The following is a 17,062-nucleotide window of genomic DNA, read 5'->3' as shown; positions in this document are numbered from 1 at the left end:
ATGAAATGTTCTCTTGTATTTTTTTTTTTTTTTAAGAGGAATCACTTCAATAATTTAAGAAGATACATCCTGGTAGAAGAGCACATCTCTATCACATGCAAAAGATGTGCAAATCTATTTAAAATGTATTTGATAGAAATTCTCAAACCTCGGGGATGGTAGGATGGTACTAGTCATTTTGCACGATTTATACAATTTACCATAAAAAAAAAACATTGCACCAAACCATTCCATTATTTATTGCTGTATGATATAGAAAGCTATTAGCAGACTGTACCTGAGATTACATTGCATTGACTTTAATTTGAAAAACCTGCAATGATGCTCACTGATTGAAGTCAAGCAAGTTTTAAGAATCTGTCATTTGATTTTCATGCTCAATATAAATGGCAGCCAACAACACAAATTAATTTGGTAAATGGTCAGTACAAATGTCAAGTAAAGCTCAGCTAAAGGTATTGTCATATGAACAGACCTCTTCCTCGCTGACAAAATCCTTGTACTTTACCGCATGCAAGCCTTCCTTAAATTACTTAAATGAAAAAAGTCTGACTTCAACTGATTTGTCTAATCTCAGATCTACAAGAGTTATTATACAGTACAAATAAAAATGATGTACAACTGAAGTTGGCCTACAATTACCTCAAAATAACACCTATTTTCTCAAGCGCTTGATGCAATTGTGTACCCCTAAGTAGGTGAATATACTTGGTGTCCAGTTGTTTATTGTGTGTCCTTAAAACATACTGATCAGTGTCTTCATCTTACATGTCTTCATTTGTTTAATACTGGTCAAAGGTCAGCATACATATCCACATTGTCCCTTCACATATCACACAACACCCACTGACTGCTGACAATATACATGGACTGTTTTAATTTCATTACTAAACTGGTGAGAGACACCAAAGCAACCCTTCAATGCTGCACAGGACGTTTTGTATCTCCTGCAGCGTTCTTGTCCCTTTAACTGTGAAAAGAACCAACAATACACGTCAACATTTCAAACATCTTCCTATGAGCTCATCTTGTTTTTTTCTATTTCAGCACTAGCCTGAATAAGAGATTATCTGGAATTCAAAGAGGGAAACACCCAGAGGGAATCACCAAGGTAAAAAAAAAATGGTGGTGATAGACAGCAGGAGAGAAGAAAGAGCCTGATGGACAAGACGACCAGAGGACAAGAAGACAAGGGTATTACCAAGGACAGAAAGTACCCTAAAATATCACTGGATCCACCAAATAACCCAAAGCATTTGGATTGACTACCATTAATCTGACTACTATTCTCTGCAGTTTTCACTTCCTCATGCTGATCACTGAACTGGCCTGTTTGTGTAGTTTACATCATCACACAGTGAGAGTGAGAGAAGTCAAACTGTTTGATGATCAATGAAACCAAACCCTAAAATCACGAGTCTCAAAATTTTCATATCTGCGGTGAAACCTGGCTGCACCCACAGAGAATTATATTTAGTTTGGGTTTGTCTCATGATGACGACATAATTTGCTTAGACACAGATGTGTTGTGAGTGAAAGCATTTCATTAGGTTTGGTGACATGACAGTCACCAGATATTTTTGTTTTACATCATTAGGCTGTGGCATTGTGTTAAAAAATAATATTACTAAAAAAGAATCAGTCAATTTTACCAGCAGCTATGGGATGTGATTACTGTACAGTATTTTTTCAGGGATGATGATAGTTGCTTTATCTCTAGCTCAGGATACTTTTGAACTTAATCCAATCCCTGAAGCAGAGCTGCAGCTAATGATTGTTTTCATTATTTTATTTCATTTTCGCTTAATCAACCAATGAGTGAGTGATCAGCTGCTTGGTCTACACACTTTTCAAACTGCCAGATCAACACTCCCAAGATGCAGACATAGTCAAACACTCATCTGTTCAGAAGGCAAATAGTCAGATTTGTAGAGAAAAGAATTAGGGCCATCAGGGAAAAATAAAAAGAGGAAGTTTTTTTTTTTCAATTTTGCATTCTAAATGCAGTCTAAATGTCAAAAATATGAGTTGAGCTTTCAGTATTAGTGCCAGAAACATGTGAATAAAGTCAAAAATTGTTAAAATTGTATTTCAATTTTATTCTTAACATTTCAACTTTATTCTCAAAATAAATAAAATCAGACAAAAAACACACAGCTGTGTTTACCATACTATTTAATATCAATATGGCTGCTGTAAAAAGTCTATTGAATGCATTTAAAATTAATTTAGCTTCAATAAATCTATTAATTGCACCATTTTTGTTTTTTCCTACATACACTTCTTCCTCTCAGATGTTGATTATGACGAGCATACCTACTTTATTTGAAGTGTTTTCTCGTGGTAAAGGTGTCTGTTCCATCACGGCAATATGACGGTACTTTTGCGGGGTTTTCTGCGGGCAGCAGATGCGTGTATATAAGCATCCGGAGGCGGAGTCAGATGATAAATGCTCAGCCTGCTGAGGGGAAGGGAAGCTGACTGTGAGAGTACCGAGGTTCTCCTTCCGCTGTCCGTATGTGCAGTGAGCAGTCTGATACCGCTGGGAGGGTAAGCTTTTGTTTCTTCTTCACGTGGAATAATGCATTTTAACGACTTGTAAACGTCTTCCTTTGGAAATGTAAAACTCCAGCCTCACAGAAGTGTTTGTTTAATGGTTTAAAACGGCGTGCAGTGCGGAGATGTTACTCCGGTAGAAGAGCTGGTTCACGGCAGCCTGTGTGAATATGAATGTGGTCCTTTGTCCTCCATTGCTGCTCTGTGACAGATCAACGGTTTGTTAGCGGAGGAGAGACAGCTGCAGGTCCCCCGGCTAAACCCCTGAATAAATGGACGATTAATATTATGCATCTCTCAGTCTACGGTGTTATTTATATGTTTGTTACACTATTAAGTTAACGTGGCTAAATGTAGCCTCCCGCATCATCCGGCTTGTGTGTATCGAGAGCTGCCGTGAACCAACCGTGTCCAGCGTTTACATCGCCATGCTAATGTTAGCCTCCAACACTTCACACTTTATTACGCCTCATCATATTTTTTAAGTTTTGCACCTGTCTGAAATTAAATAGCGGCTCAGAAGCTACGTCTGTACCGATTATTTATACACCCGTTTTATTCCTTAAATAAAAAAACTGAAATGATCAGTGGTAATGTAAGAAGAACGTTGCTAGTTACTTATAAGCTGATTTTAACTCTGAATTAACTATAGACAGAGCTGATGGGTAATGTAGTTAACTGCATGATGTGTCAGCTAATCGGTTCTCAGCCGAAAGAGTCAATTAATTGATTAGTCAGTTTGCATGTTAGTATTGAACTCATCGTTCATTTCGTTTTTAAGCAGAAAATGTTGAACTAGTGCTAACTTATCCACTTTTTTTTTTTTTTTATCATTTTAAATTTAATATATTGGAGTTTTGAACTGTTTGAATTTGAACTTGCCACCTTGGGTTAAAAAAAGTCTTGATGGTTGGGTGATTTTCCACAGTTGTCCAAAAGGACTAAGTACATGATTGGCAGATAAATCATTAGTGAAAATAAGCATTAGCTAGGGCTGATCAGTATATCCATAATATATCCATATAGTGATATGAAAGCAGATATTTTCTTTTCTCTCGGTTGTTGTATTGTGACATGGCTTAACTGTTACCTTTTCCTGGTTTTAAAGGCTGAATTTCAGAGTAATGTCATGTAATTTTCTGAACTTCCCAAATTGTTTCAGCAATTCTGTTGTTTGCTTTTACCCATTTGGTCGCTATATCCACATTATTAATGATTATTTATCAAAAATCTCGCAGTGTTAATAATTGTGAAATCATCAATAGTCATCCCTGCAATACTGCATCAATAACAATATGAAGGCATTTGGTCAAATATTGTGATAGTTGATTTTGTCCATATTGCCCAGCCCACAACAAGTAAGTTTTTCATTTTAAACTTTAAATTTGCTATAATACTTGCATACTTAGTATTGCATACATTCACTGTGCAGTGAAATGGTCCCTTTCAATGTTTTACTATATATAAAAACACACACACACAAACACACACACACAATGACTTAATCCTGACATGTCAGCAGGATCCCTTCATAATTGTCTTTTTCTCCCCTGTAGAAAATGTCGTGCGGGCTGTGGAAAGAGACCCTGGTTATGGCAGAGGACTACCTGTCCCTGTGTTGCACAAGCCCCCGACCAGCCCCTCCACCTCCCAGTGAGTCAGCCGCTGCCATGAGACGCCTGGCCCAGGACATGGAGGCGCAGCACCACGCTCGCTTCCACTCCCTCACTCAGTCCTTCCTGAGGCAGTGCGGGCTGGACCCCTGCTCCAGCCTCAGGAAGGTCATGGAGGAGCTGGTGGGAGACGGACACTTGAACTGGGGGAGGGTTGTTTCCCTTTTCACCTTTACTGGGGTGCTGGCCAGACAGCTGCAGGAACAGAAGGTCACACAGCCAGGGCTGGACCCTGGGCAGGAGCAGGAACTGGGACGGGGGAACGGAAATTGCAGGGGACTGGCGGAGACCATAGCTGATTACCTGGGAGAGGAGAAGAAAGACTGGCTGCTGGAGAATGACGGATGGGTAGGTTGTAACAACATGTCCTAAATTAAACTGATTGACTCATACAGGCAACAGTGCAGAGCTGATTGAGTCAACACACACAATGATTTTAGATAAGAGAAGTACTTTGATTGTATCTGGGGCAATAAGGTTATTTAAAACTGAACTGTAAAAAATCCCAGTAAGACTTAAAGTGAAAGTGGTGTGATTAAACTTCTGGCGTTGGAAACCACCTAGTTTGATAGGATCGTGTTTGCTTCCTGCTCGGTGTAAACGTGGCTTAAAACATGGCCAGGGCTCCGTATAGATGCAGCCTTTACTGTTTGCCGATGAGACAAGCGCTCAGACGTCTTATGTGGCTACTTTGATTATGTGAATTGTAGAGTAGCAACAGGCCAGATTCTGAGGACTGTATGCTACAACAAGGCAAACCTCAGCAGTGTAAATTCAGGGCTGTGATCAAACAGGGCTGGCCTTTAAATTTATCAGAGTTTTTTTTGTAATGATCTGTGTTGTCAGGCAGTGTTGGACTGTATACTGGGAATCAAAAGGACAAAGCTAATTTTAAAACTGCTTGGTGTGGCTTATTTAACTGGAAACACGTTAGAGAGACAGTTTTGATGGACTCTGGGTAGACCCAGGCCCCAGAAGCCCCACCAAACTGAACACAACTACAGTTGAATGTCTGCTTTTGTGAATGGGCTCGCCCTGGCCCCCTCCCTAACGCCCACATCAACACACACACACACACACACACACACACTTACACACTTACCCCTCCTTTCTTCAGCTGGCAGCTGGTTTCAACAGACACGTAACCAGCTCAGCCAGATGGACTTTGTAGTAACAGTCAAAGCTTCAGTGTGTTGAATTTGGCATTAGCCATACTGAAAGTTTGCGTGGTCGGAGTAGAAAAACAAGCAGCTGTAAAGAAGCAGAGCTGAGAGCAGGTGCACTTGCTGGTCCAGTGTGTGTGTGTGTGTGTGTGTGTGGCTTCAGTTTGAAAACATGAAGCAGAAATGCAGCTGCTGGAGAGGCAGAACAGCATCTGACGTTTTTTTTTACCGGAAGTATAAGCAGGGCTGTAACCGATGATTATTTTCATTGTTGATTATCTGTTGACTGTTGTCTTGAAAAGATCATTTAGTTGTTTAGTCCATAAAATATCAAAAAATGGTGAAAAATGTCTGTATTGTTTCCCAAAGCTCAAGATGAAGTCCCAGTGTCTTGTTTTGTCCTCAAGTCAAAGATATTCAGTTTTCTGTAATGGAGGAGTAAAGAAACCAGAAAGTATTCACATTTTAGAGGCTGGAATTTTTTTGATTGATCTCTGCAGCACAACAATATTTAATTTAAAATGGTATTTTCACATATATTTCACCTTAACAGCTATTGTATCTCCTGTGATTTGAAAATTGCCGTTGGCCATATTGCAATTTTGATCAAATTTCAATTAATTGTTCACCCTAGTTGACAACTAATTGATTAATCATTGCAGCTCTGAGCAAAAGCATCTAAAATGAGTTCATAAATAATAAATCTAGAGCTCCAACAATTAATGGACAAATAATTCATTGCCAGCTATTTTGATAATTGGTCAAATTTGAATTGTTGCTGGTTCCTTTAGTCTTCTATGGCAGTAAACCGAAAATCTTTGGGTTGTGGGCAAAACAAAGATCTTTTAGGCATCACCTTCTGACATGTTATGGACCAAACAACAAACCGATTAATTGGTAAAGAAAATAATGATACGTTGCAGCCCTAAATAGATCAAAATGAAATAATTTCTGCATAATCTTTAGACAAACTCACATTTTTTTTCTCTAACTTTTGGTTGACACTTATGTTTTTTGCTTTGCTGTGATGATATTTTAAAAGTTGCAAATATGAGCAGCACCCTCTTGAGTGTGAATATTTTTGTGTTTGTGGAGAAACTCGGGGCTGTCGAGGACTGTGACATATTTTGCAAAGCAATTGTATAATTGTCCCCAGCTGTCAGCTAAAGCCACTGCTAACTGGAAGATAGTTTGGCAGCTAATGCCTTCTCTTTTGTTTCTTAAACCTATTGAGTGTGGAGGAAAACTGAAAGTGACAGATAAATATTTTCTCTTGCTAGCAAACATGAAGTTTCAGGCTCTCACTCTAACAGTTTCTTGTGTGTTTTTCTTTCTCTTCTAGGAGGGGTTCTGTAAGTTCTCCCGCAGTGCCAGAGAAGTGAGTCAGGACTCGTCCATGAAGACAGCGCTGTTTGCTGCTGCAGGTGTGGGCCTCGCTGGACTCACTTTCCTCCTGGTGCGCTAGCTAGCCTTCTGCATCATTAACACACCCATGTTCTCCTTTCATTTGGCACAGTTAAGATTTAAATTCTAACATCGATGCTGCAAAACCAGACGTAATCTGTAGTGAATTCAGGGTCATAATCTCAAGTCATCAACTGAATGTTTGCACATACTCAAACCCCCCAACACACAATACTGATATTTTGTCACTTGCTCCTTAAGATTGTAAAAAAAATCTCAATGCCTTCAGAAATTTTGGAGTAGGTGGCATCAGTTTGCATATCTTAGACAGGCTAATTACTGAAGCACAGGTTTCTGCATAGATCTTTTCCATCTTTTCTCAACGTTTGTGTTTTCAGCTGTGCAGCTAGAAGAACTCATTTCAATTTCCCACAGCTTCTGGTTTTTATTTAAAAATTGTCAGCTGCCTTGTTCTTCACGTGTTTACCTGAGTTGTGTATGTGTAATAGAGCCATTCTAGTGTATAATGTATAAATTAATATATTATATTTATATAAAATGGAACTGTAAGCAGTGGCCCGTTTTTCTAACTTATCCACAGCTAATTCAGTTTTTCATTGTTTTCAAGTTTGTCCTACATTCATGTGAAATGTCAGTGATTTACACGGGTCAGCAAAGCTTAATGCAGGCTTGATGACCACACAACGGTGCTATGACGTGTTGAAATGTTTCTCATATCACTAACAAACCAGGGACCAATCTGACTTATTATGACAAACATATTGTTTAGAACAAACCATTGCGAAGTCATTTCCCCCCCAGATCTTAAACATTATATTTTTACATTGTTGTTTTCCTCTATTTATTGTCACTTTTTTTAATAAAACATCCATGGATTTTAAGAGTCGTGTGATTTAATGCAGTGAAGTCTTGTTTTGCTTTTTTTCAGTATGAATTGTTGTACCAGCATGGTGGGGACATACTGTTATGACTGTGTTTTTTCCTGTTTAAATGTCTCTGCAGCAGGTCAGGAGTGTGCAGGGGAATATGAATAGTAAATGACTCTCCCTCCCTTCATATCTAGACATATTGACATAAATAAGATATGTCCTGCTGTCTGTCTGTGTGCTCCTCTGGCCATCATAGTGCTCTTGTCTCACAACAAGAGCTGATTGCACAAAACGTCTTAAGGCTAAAATTGTCCCCCAACCAGCCGTGTGAGGAGAAACTGAGCTGTGTGTCAGTCCTAACGTTTGGACTCGAGGATTTGCAGCAATTCAATGCCAAAAGTAGCTCCAAGGTTTGAAATACTGAGAGTTGGAGGTGACATAGACAGCCAGGCCTGCATTGGACTATGTGGTCCAGTGCTGCAGGTCATGTGTCTCATTGTGCCAGTGTTCTGATGAAATCTGACTATTATTAACTCCAAAGTATATTGTGATCAGTATTTGTCTAACAGATCAAATTATACAAATGTAATTTCATGGCAATCAATAGATTACATTTAGAATATGTGTTGAATACAGTTTCAGTGTCATTTAAATTTCTAGTTTGATTACATTTTGAAATTACACAAGTGATCATTTTATAGTTTCTTTAGATATTGACTTTTTCTGTAGAACAAATAAGCTCAACTCAAGGTCCAGTTACTAGTTTCTCTAACTTCACATCTTATTTCTTGCACATCTACTTTTTTCATCATTTGCAAAGTTTAAATATTGAAACATATCAGCAAAAGAGAAAGACTTCCATGTAGTGTTTGCTGTTGACATAATACTCAGTAGCTTTAAAATTGTTTTTAATAAACCTGTCAACACTAAATTAAAAATTTATTTCACAGGATTATACCAGCTGTAGTATTTTACTGTCTCTAGGTAACACAGCTTTTGACTGACAAAATAATATTTTGTTCAGAGTGGATGTTTGTGCTGGACTCGACAGGACCAGACTCATCCAATAGGATCTGAAGAAAAAAAATCTTCATCACTGAAATAAAGAAAGAAGTAGCTGTCTGATCATATCAACTTTCTTTGCTTTGACATTTATTTATTCAACATAATCCGCCACTATACTTATTTAACAGCTACTTTGAAGATTAAATTTTTTCAAACAAAACATTATAAGTATAGTAGAAGTGCATAATTATTATCAGCATTATTTCAACCATTTTTAAAGCACTGATCACACAGTAAGACATCAGTCATAGTAAAACAATGATATAACATTTTGAAAGGGTCAGTTTTGCCACCTGTGACTTTAATACTTAAAACTTCTAATATTTCTATACTTGTACTGAAGTGAAAATACGACAGCACAGAGGTATTATTTTTACTTGAGTAAAATATTTCAATAGTCCTTTCACTTGTGCTGCAAAGTCAAATGAATATTATTTTAGAGTATAAAATAATCTCCAAACTTATGTAAGATTCAGGTAATCAAAAACTAAATGGAAAAAAGAACATTAGAACAAACAAACAAACAAAACATCAGCGTAACTGAGTTTAGGAAAACATTAAAATGCACCAAGGTTACAGTTTAGTATAAGTGGCTTGAGATGGTCAACATTAATTTTGCTAAACAATTATAAATTAAAAGCTATTCCTAGTAAATAATAACAGTAATGAGAAAGTTTAAGTAGCAGCTCACTGACTGATAGATTTTTGTTCCAGTGTTAAGAAAACATGATTTTAAAAGATTAACAAGATACGTTTAACTGACAGAAGAGATTAGGTCACTAACGTGTGTGTGTGTGTGTGTGTGTGTGTGTGTGTGTGTGTGTGATGATACTGCAATGAAGCCATTGTGCTGCATCTCTCTGACTTCACACACACACACAAAGAATCAGTGTGTTGGCCTTTTCATTTAGTTGGAACTATGAAACCGAGTATTTCCTACAGTATGTGGGGTTGTTTCAGCACACACACACTGTACACACATTCACCCATGTCGACTATTTTCTCCAGTCGTCACAACACGTAGTGGGGTTCTCACGATGTGTTTGTGAAACAGAGAACCGCAGTTGCTTCTGATGTGGGCATCCTAGTTTCCTGTTGATGATGTTTCACTCTACCAGTGAAATGCAGACAACAGCAGACAAATATCTTGTTATTATCATTATCTGTTTATTCTGTGGATTATATGGAACGGCGATTAGGCCTCTGTATCTGCTTTAAAACTCAATCCAGAGGGCTAAAAGGCCCAAAGTTTAGAGCCACAACATATGTGCTTTTCAGTGTTTCACTCCATTAACTGATTTATATCTGCACCTTAGAAGGATGGTGATATTCTTCATTTTTCTATTGTCAGTAAATCCCATGAAAAGACTAAACCAACAGTGAATTGACCCTATTAACCACTAGACAAAAACACCATTTGTAACTTTTCAAAATTAAATTAAATCTTTTTTCAGCACTGTATCTAATAACACACAAATAACTATTAAAATGTGTAATGGTCAATAAGGCTATTTTGTACAAGGCTTTCTATATGGAAGGTTGTTCCTCTTCATAACACAACTGAAAGTAACAGGAGTGTTTTAGCATAGTATCAGCAAACACATGAAATGTGGCCACAAGGCATCAACACTAACAGCAGGAGAACATCAGTACCTTTAAGTGGTTTACCAAAACTATCTTTTAGTTTTTAGAAGAGCGGATGGGCCATTAACATATCATGAAGCTCTGATGAGAAAATTTAAGTTGAAATTGGAAAAAAAAAAAGTCTCACAGTAATAATAAAAAAAAGATTTCTAAAGGATTCTTATAATCATATTTCGTGGTGAAGTTTAGTGTGGACAGGCTAAAGTCCTATTCACCCTATTTCAGTGTTCTGAGTAGTTTTTATTAAGGTTTTACATGATGTATGTTTAAATTGCCATTAGGACAAAGTGCAGAACACTTTGCTTAATAATATAAAGTATTATACAGAAACTCTTTGTGTATATTTATGCATGTAATGTCCTGGGGACAGAAATGGCATTGATTCAGTGGATTACAGCTCCTAGCTGTTTTAGGAAATTGTTTAGCCTTTTTAATTTCAGAAATTATATACTAAGGATAAGAGATCAGTGTGGCCGGGAGTTGTCAGTTTCCAGATGGATTTTCAGGAGCAGACGTGCAGCATATGTCACATCCTCGTTGATCTGATGTGTTTCTGTGACACCACCCATAAAAAGGAACATCTCTAACTCTGTGCCCTCAGGGCTGACCAACACGACAACAGACAGACAGACAGACAGACAGACAGACAGACAGACAGCTGGTCCAGATATCAGACACAGGACAGTGAAAATATACCAAAATACATTTGAGGTCCTTTTACTTAAGTAGTTGCATTTTATATAACTTCCTTTACTCTACTAAATTTCAGAGGGAAAGACTGTGCTACTTTTATTTGACAGCTGTATTTAGATTCTATTAAAAAAAAACAAAACATCAGAACATTAACCTTACTGACATAAAATGAAACCGTTACAAGAGGCTCTGTGTTTCCATCCCATAGTGATTTCTCGAATATGATGTGATTTTTATCTGGTGGAAACAGAGGAACAAGTGAGCAGGAACAGTTCAGGAAGTCTGGCTGATATCTCTGTTGATGTGGACAGTCGTATCAGCGTGTCCTGTCAGAACTGATCACCGCACAGACAGAAATTTGACTGCAGACTTGCCTGCATAGCTTTCTCTTCCAGCACAATGCAGCACTGTTAAACAAGCAGTGTGAACATCGACTAAAAAGAGCAGATCATTGGTTTCTCCAGTTAGACTTTATTTTGCATTTAAGAAAAGTTTTTGTTATTGTTGATGGAATTGATAAAAAAAAGTATATCAATACAGCAGGTTGATTAAAAAGTACAAATACATGTTCCAATTCAAATGAAATATCTCATTGGCAACATTTGTTATTGATTCGACGTTTACTTTAACTGCTATGTCTTACTGAAAACCACCCAGGTAATAGTCCAGGTGTATTTGAAAAATTAGGGCATATATGGCAGGTTTGAATATAAAATAAATCTGATATGTTAGAAAAGAATTTGATTGGGGTGGTCACTCGTAGGAGGAATGCACACCCAAAAAAAACAACTGTTTTTGAAACAAGTTTCTGTTTTTTTTAAACCAAAATTATACTTAACATTTTCTGAGCATGGGCAGAAGTTCAGAAGAAAAAGTAGCCTTTTTAAAGAAAGACCAAATTAGAAAGGAAACTAGCAACATATTGTCTGACCACAAAAGGAATCAAATCAGTAGTTTGTCATTTTAGGAATATGCTTATTTTCTTTGTTTCAAGAGTTAGATGAGAAGAATGATATAATGTTCATGTCTGTACCCTAAAAATGAAGCTACAACCAGCGGCTCGTTTGCTTAGCTTAGCACAAACACTGGAATCAGAAGGAAACAGCTAGCCCGACTTTGACTGAGAGTAAAAAAAAAACACCAAACAGTCCCCCTAAAGCTCAGTAATTATCATGTTTTATGTGGTTTAATTGATCCATACAAAAACCCAAGTGTAAAAATGACAATTTGTTATTGTACTGGGGGTTATGTGCGGGACAGTTTCTTGACCTGAAACAGCAGTGGACACTCCAGGACGCTACTGGTCCCAGCCAAGAAACAGTCCAGCACATAACCTCCTGTCAAACAGCATGTTGGTATTGTTACACTTGGGTATTTGTATGTATTAATTAAACAAGATATAAAATGTTAATTGATGAGTTTTAGAGGTGCTGGTTTAATGATTTTGTTTACAGGACAGAGCCCAGCTAGCTGTTTTCCCCCTGTTTCCAGTCTTTATGCTAAGCTAAGCTAACTGGCTGATGGAAGGTTCATATTAACCACACAGACTAGAAGAGCCATCTCAATCTTATATACATATTTCCAAAATTGTCAAACTGTTCCTTTGAATTTCTAGAAGAGAATGAAGAGGAAAAGCTAAATACGAATACATTTTCCATTCCTGAGTAAAATGCAACTGTGGAGATGTTTTATTTATGAGCACACAGCCGACAGACATGATGAGAGCACTTCCTCAGGCTCCAGTTGGCTGAAAAGCTTCTAGACTTCCATCGTGCACACACCACATTTTTTTTAGTGTGTACATTCATAAACAGAAGTGCAGATCAGCGCCTGGCTCCTCAGAGTTGCTCTCCTCATTGTCTGGTCTTTGTGTGTATTCACAGTGAAGGCGACATATGGTCTGATCTTCTGATGGCTCGTGGTGAATTGAATGAAAATGTTTCTGAATTTCATCAATTAAAGCATATAATTATGCTTTAATGTTGTTTTTCGATATTTGAGTTAATTTTTGTATTCAGATAAGTGGGTGTACAAGAGTTAAGTCTGAGCCACAGAAAACAAACCATTGTTCTTGCAGTGTGAATACAGCTGTTATTTTATCCTCCGTCCTCTAACGTTTTTGACATGGATAGTAACATTGAGTCATTGGCTGTGAACATGGCGTCCCTCCAGCTCCCTGATTCTTCTGCTGCACCAGTGCCACCACCTGGACACATGAAGAAAAAAAAAAGTTTGTAGGATTTTTTTTACCTTTCACATTTGTTGACTGTTTTTTTAGCCATGCTAGTAGCTCTGGTTGTGGCATGTTGTGACTGGTATGTCTGTCTGTCCAAATATGTAAACAAGCGATAGTTGGATTGCCATGAAATCTGATACAGACATTCATGTTCCCCTGTGATCCTCTGACATTTAAATCCAGCACCATTATCAAGTCAGATTTTTCGTTTGTCCAATGTTTTGGTTTATAATTAAATTAGCCTCAGTTAATTACCACATCATTCCAACTCTAAGATTGTGAGCATGATAAACATTATACCTGCTAAACATCAACATGCTACCACTGTCAGGGAGCATTATCTATATGTTTCCAGGTCATAAGTTCCCTTGGTCCCATGGGACGTTAGGGGTTAGCATGGGAACTATGCTAACCCCTAACCTTAATCCATCATGTGCTATATAAAGTGGGGAACATAGGGCCCTGAGACATAGACCCTGGGAACGTAGAACCTTCGGAACCTAGGGCCCTAGAAATTTAGCACCGTGGGAACATATGACCCTAGAAAAATAGGCCCCTGCAGAGTACATCTGTAGAACTGTGGAACATAGGACCCTGGGAACAAAGCAATGACCGCCATTGGCATGTTAGCATGCCGGTGTTAGCAGGGAGAAACTAGTTTCTCTAGTTTATTTTGGGTGCAGAACTCAAATCACAATCACTTGATGCAGTCACTTAATAACTCGTCTCATCATGCAAAGTATTGGTTGACTGCTTTAAGTTTTGTATCAAAAGAGCTTTCTAGATGTGAAGAATGTTATTGTTACTTGAGATGCAAAAGTTATCAGTTATCAAAGTTCAACCCTACATTAGGATTTGAACACTTAAATATCACTTAAAGAAAGCAGCCCATGAAAATTAAGATCAGTTATTTTCTCACGACACACAGTAGATGTCAATTATATGTATCTATCTCACAAACACTAACCTGTTCAGGATTGGGACGCCTTCCACTCTGAAGTCTGGAGGCGATCAGCTCATTATTGAACCACACTTCAAAGCTGTCTGTGAGGGTGAAAAATTAGACAGTAAAAAATTCAAATGCATCCAAGTCAATTCAAAATACTGTAGTCCATGGTGTGTATTACCAGACACATCATCAGTGTTAGCATTGCAAGCAGTAAAACAGCATTCTTAGAGCCCAGAGGACAGTGACAAGATTTTTTTTTCTTCTGTGTCATAACTGAACATTGGGGAAGGTGAGGGGAGGGGAGGTGGTGTTATTTGTGTGGGGCTTATGTAGTGTTGGGGGAGCATCTCTCTGCCCAAAAAATCCTCAACACAGAAATAAGTTTATTAGTGGCCTACAATTCAGTACTACACGGTTCTGTCTTCACGTTTTCAGCAACAGTCTTCTAAAATATATGATGTATTTTGAAGAAAAACTCCCTTGTTACTCAGGATTCACTTTTCATTTACACAGACTTAAAATCTTGCAAATCTAGCGTTACTGTCTTGACATGACCCCAAATCACGACTGATTGAATTACCCCGCATTCAAGTACCAGCATTGTTACATATATACAGGGTTGGAATTTAAAAGTTGTCCCCCCTCTGTCTTTAAAAGATTTGACAAAGTAACTCATAACTTGCCATGAGCCTGCTACTATTATTTTTCTCATTATCATTTTATGTTTTTGATTTTCTTTTCTATACCAGCCTGTATGAGAGGACAAAGAAGCAGCTTACTTGCTTTCCCAATAGATCCTGTCACAGACACACCCATCTGCCCTAGCCTGTAGGCAAGATGCTGATAGGTGGAGGCATCGCCTCATCCATTACTGTAACAACAACAACAACACAAAGGAAAAATACATTAATAAGACTATTCTTAGGCTGACTGAACTCTTCAAACATTTGCTTATTATGCAGTGTGCATTATGCATTTGTAGGTGTGACAGTTTCTGTGTAAAGAAGTCGGATTTCTGCATTTCTAGTCAAAATGAATAAGATAAAATGTATCTTACATTACTGTATTTTTTGTTGAAAACCACAATAAACAGTTGTAAAAAAAAAATGAATAAGATAAAATATACACCTATGCAGGTCTACACTAATTTATTTTTACTTGGTACCTTAAATTTCCATTTGGCTATGTGAATCTATTTACCCTCTGCTAATGACTTCAACACAGTCTGTCCTAATCACATGATTAATGAGCAGAATATAAAGTTATAAACTTACCAGTATTCAATGTGGACCCTGCTCATGGTTTTGCAGCTGATTTGTACGAGCCTGTAGTCGACGCAGTGCTGCTCTGTCTGAAGATGAACTGAATAACATGCAAGTCATGATTTGTGCAGTGTTATAACACACACCACGCCCAGTGGGAGGGTAAACCAGTCTGTCCAGGTTCTGCATCATAACCTGATTTGACTTCAACATTGTTTACCATAATTACAGGTGCAGTTCATATGCTCTTTCAAATATTTATGACCTCTTCTACCTGTTAGTACTGGCTCTGATGAGATCCCTCGCTCACAAACAAAATCCACTTGTTTTTCGGTGCAGAAAGCTCCTCTAAAGGTAATAAGAGGTCTCAGCAGCAGTCACAGTTAAAGCAGGTATCCTCTTACATTAGACTTTTTAGTGCAAAATGTATACATGTCTTTTACTGTTCATCTTCTGCAACTCAGCAAGGAAACACTAGTCTGTCTTGGGAAACATACAGAGGGAATTTCAAACTAAAATAACCAACGTGATTTGACCAACTCAGACTGCTGAAGCCTCACATTAGCTTCAGCTGAACTGAGAAAATTTTGCATAGATGTACTTGAAAAAAGTGGCTGTACAAAAAAAAAAAAAAAAAAGCCAAAATACACAAAAGTCTACAAAAAACAGAGCAGAGGAACAAGCTCAGGGTTTCTCTGTGATAAAAGAGAGGTGGTGGGTGGCAAAATGTTTTTATAGTTAATCATTCAGAACTCCTCTAAATTCAAATTTTATCTTAATGTACTAAATGGGATTCAGTCTTGCCCACTTGACCGGTTAAAGAACAAAACATCATCACTAAAAGCCTGCATTATAAGAGTGCTGCAAGGTTTCATCTTAAGACTGTTCTGGTTCAGTGCAAACCTGGAGATCCTGATGTATGCAGACGACACAGTCTTATTCCAAGTTTTTCAGTCACTCATGTCCCAGTCTAAATACTCAGAAAACATAATAAACAAAAAACTTATTCTTCCTATTGATGTTGATGAGTTTTATATTTAGGTGTTACTCTAGATTACACTCTTACATTCAAAAGGCATATGAAAGGGATGTGCCATGTATTAAAATACAATATACCTAATTTAAGACGTTAGTAGCTCATTAACAATTAAAGCATCTAAGACATATTTGAATGCTATGATTTTTTCTTTACTGTATATCATGTTGGTCTCCAGATGATTAATTTGAAATATTGACAACCTGTTTTTTTTTTTGTGCATATAATTTGTTGTTTCCTTTCACCTGATCAGGAACTGCAGATGATAGTTTGTTAGTAACCTTAATCCGGTACAAATCCAGTGAGCTAAATCGTTTCTCTTATTTTGAGAGTAATGTCGTGTTGTCAAAAATATTATATCGCTCCTTCACAGTAAGTGAACACACGCCGCTACAGCGCCCACATAGCCCCGCCTCCTCTAACTCTCTCATTTGCTGTAATCATTGTCATGTTATAGCCGTGTAGTATTCATCTTTTAATGAGAATCTAAC

The 17,062-nt window shown here is 37.7% G+C and overlaps 1 protein-coding gene and 1 long non-coding RNA gene across 2 annotated transcripts; one reads left to right on the top strand and one right to left on the bottom strand.

Annotated features, from left to right (window-relative positions):
- Positions 1-2,415: 2,415 nt before the first annotated feature.
- bcl2l10 (BCL2 like 10) lies at positions 2,416-7,698 on the top strand. Its single transcript, XM_084720082.1, has 3 exons — positions 2,416-2,550; positions 4,113-4,577; positions 6,735-7,698. Exons 1-3 carry the CDS (start codon positions 2,518-2,520, stop codon positions 6,855-6,857), a joined length of 621 nt encoding a protein of 206 aa, XP_084576208.1. The 5' UTR covers positions 2,416-2,517; the 3' UTR covers positions 6,858-7,698.
- A 4,544-nt stretch (positions 7,699-12,242) lies between these two features.
- On the bottom strand, positions 12,243-15,681 carry LOC146333149 (uncharacterized). The gene is made up of 4 exons (XR_014770654.1): positions 15,548-15,681; positions 15,053-15,144; positions 14,292-14,368; positions 12,243-13,294 (listed from the first exon to the last, which is right to left on the bottom strand). It is a non-coding gene; the product is annotated as an uncharacterized LOC146333149 (long non-coding RNA).
- Positions 15,682-17,062: the final 1,381 nt, after the last annotated feature.

The sequence above is a fragment of the Lutjanus erythropterus genome, chromosome 1 (genome assembly GCF_056507025.1).
Source record: "Lutjanus erythropterus isolate fLutEry1 chromosome 1, fLutEry1.hap2, whole genome shotgun sequence".
Lineage (NCBI taxonomy): Eukaryota > Metazoa > Chordata > Actinopteri > Lutjaniformes > Lutjanidae > Lutjanus > Lutjanus erythropterus.
This window is presented reverse-complemented; position numbering and strand designations above follow the sequence as displayed.

What these genes read in the sequence shown, in the direction of transcription:
- bcl2l10 (XM_084720082.1), top strand. Translation starts at nt 2,518, where the DNA reads ATGTGCAGTGAGCAGTCTGATACCGCTGGGAGG. An exon ending in AGTCTGATACCGCTGGGAGG is followed by an intron (nt 2,551 to 4,112) that starts GTAAGCTTTTGT and finishes TCTCCCCTGTAG; the next exon opens with AAAATGTCGTGCGGGCTGTG. An exon ending in TGCTGGAGAATGACGGATGG is followed by an intron (nt 4,578 to 6,734) that starts GTAGGTTGTAAC and finishes TTTCTCTTCTAG; the next exon opens with GAGGGGTTCTGTAAGTTCTC.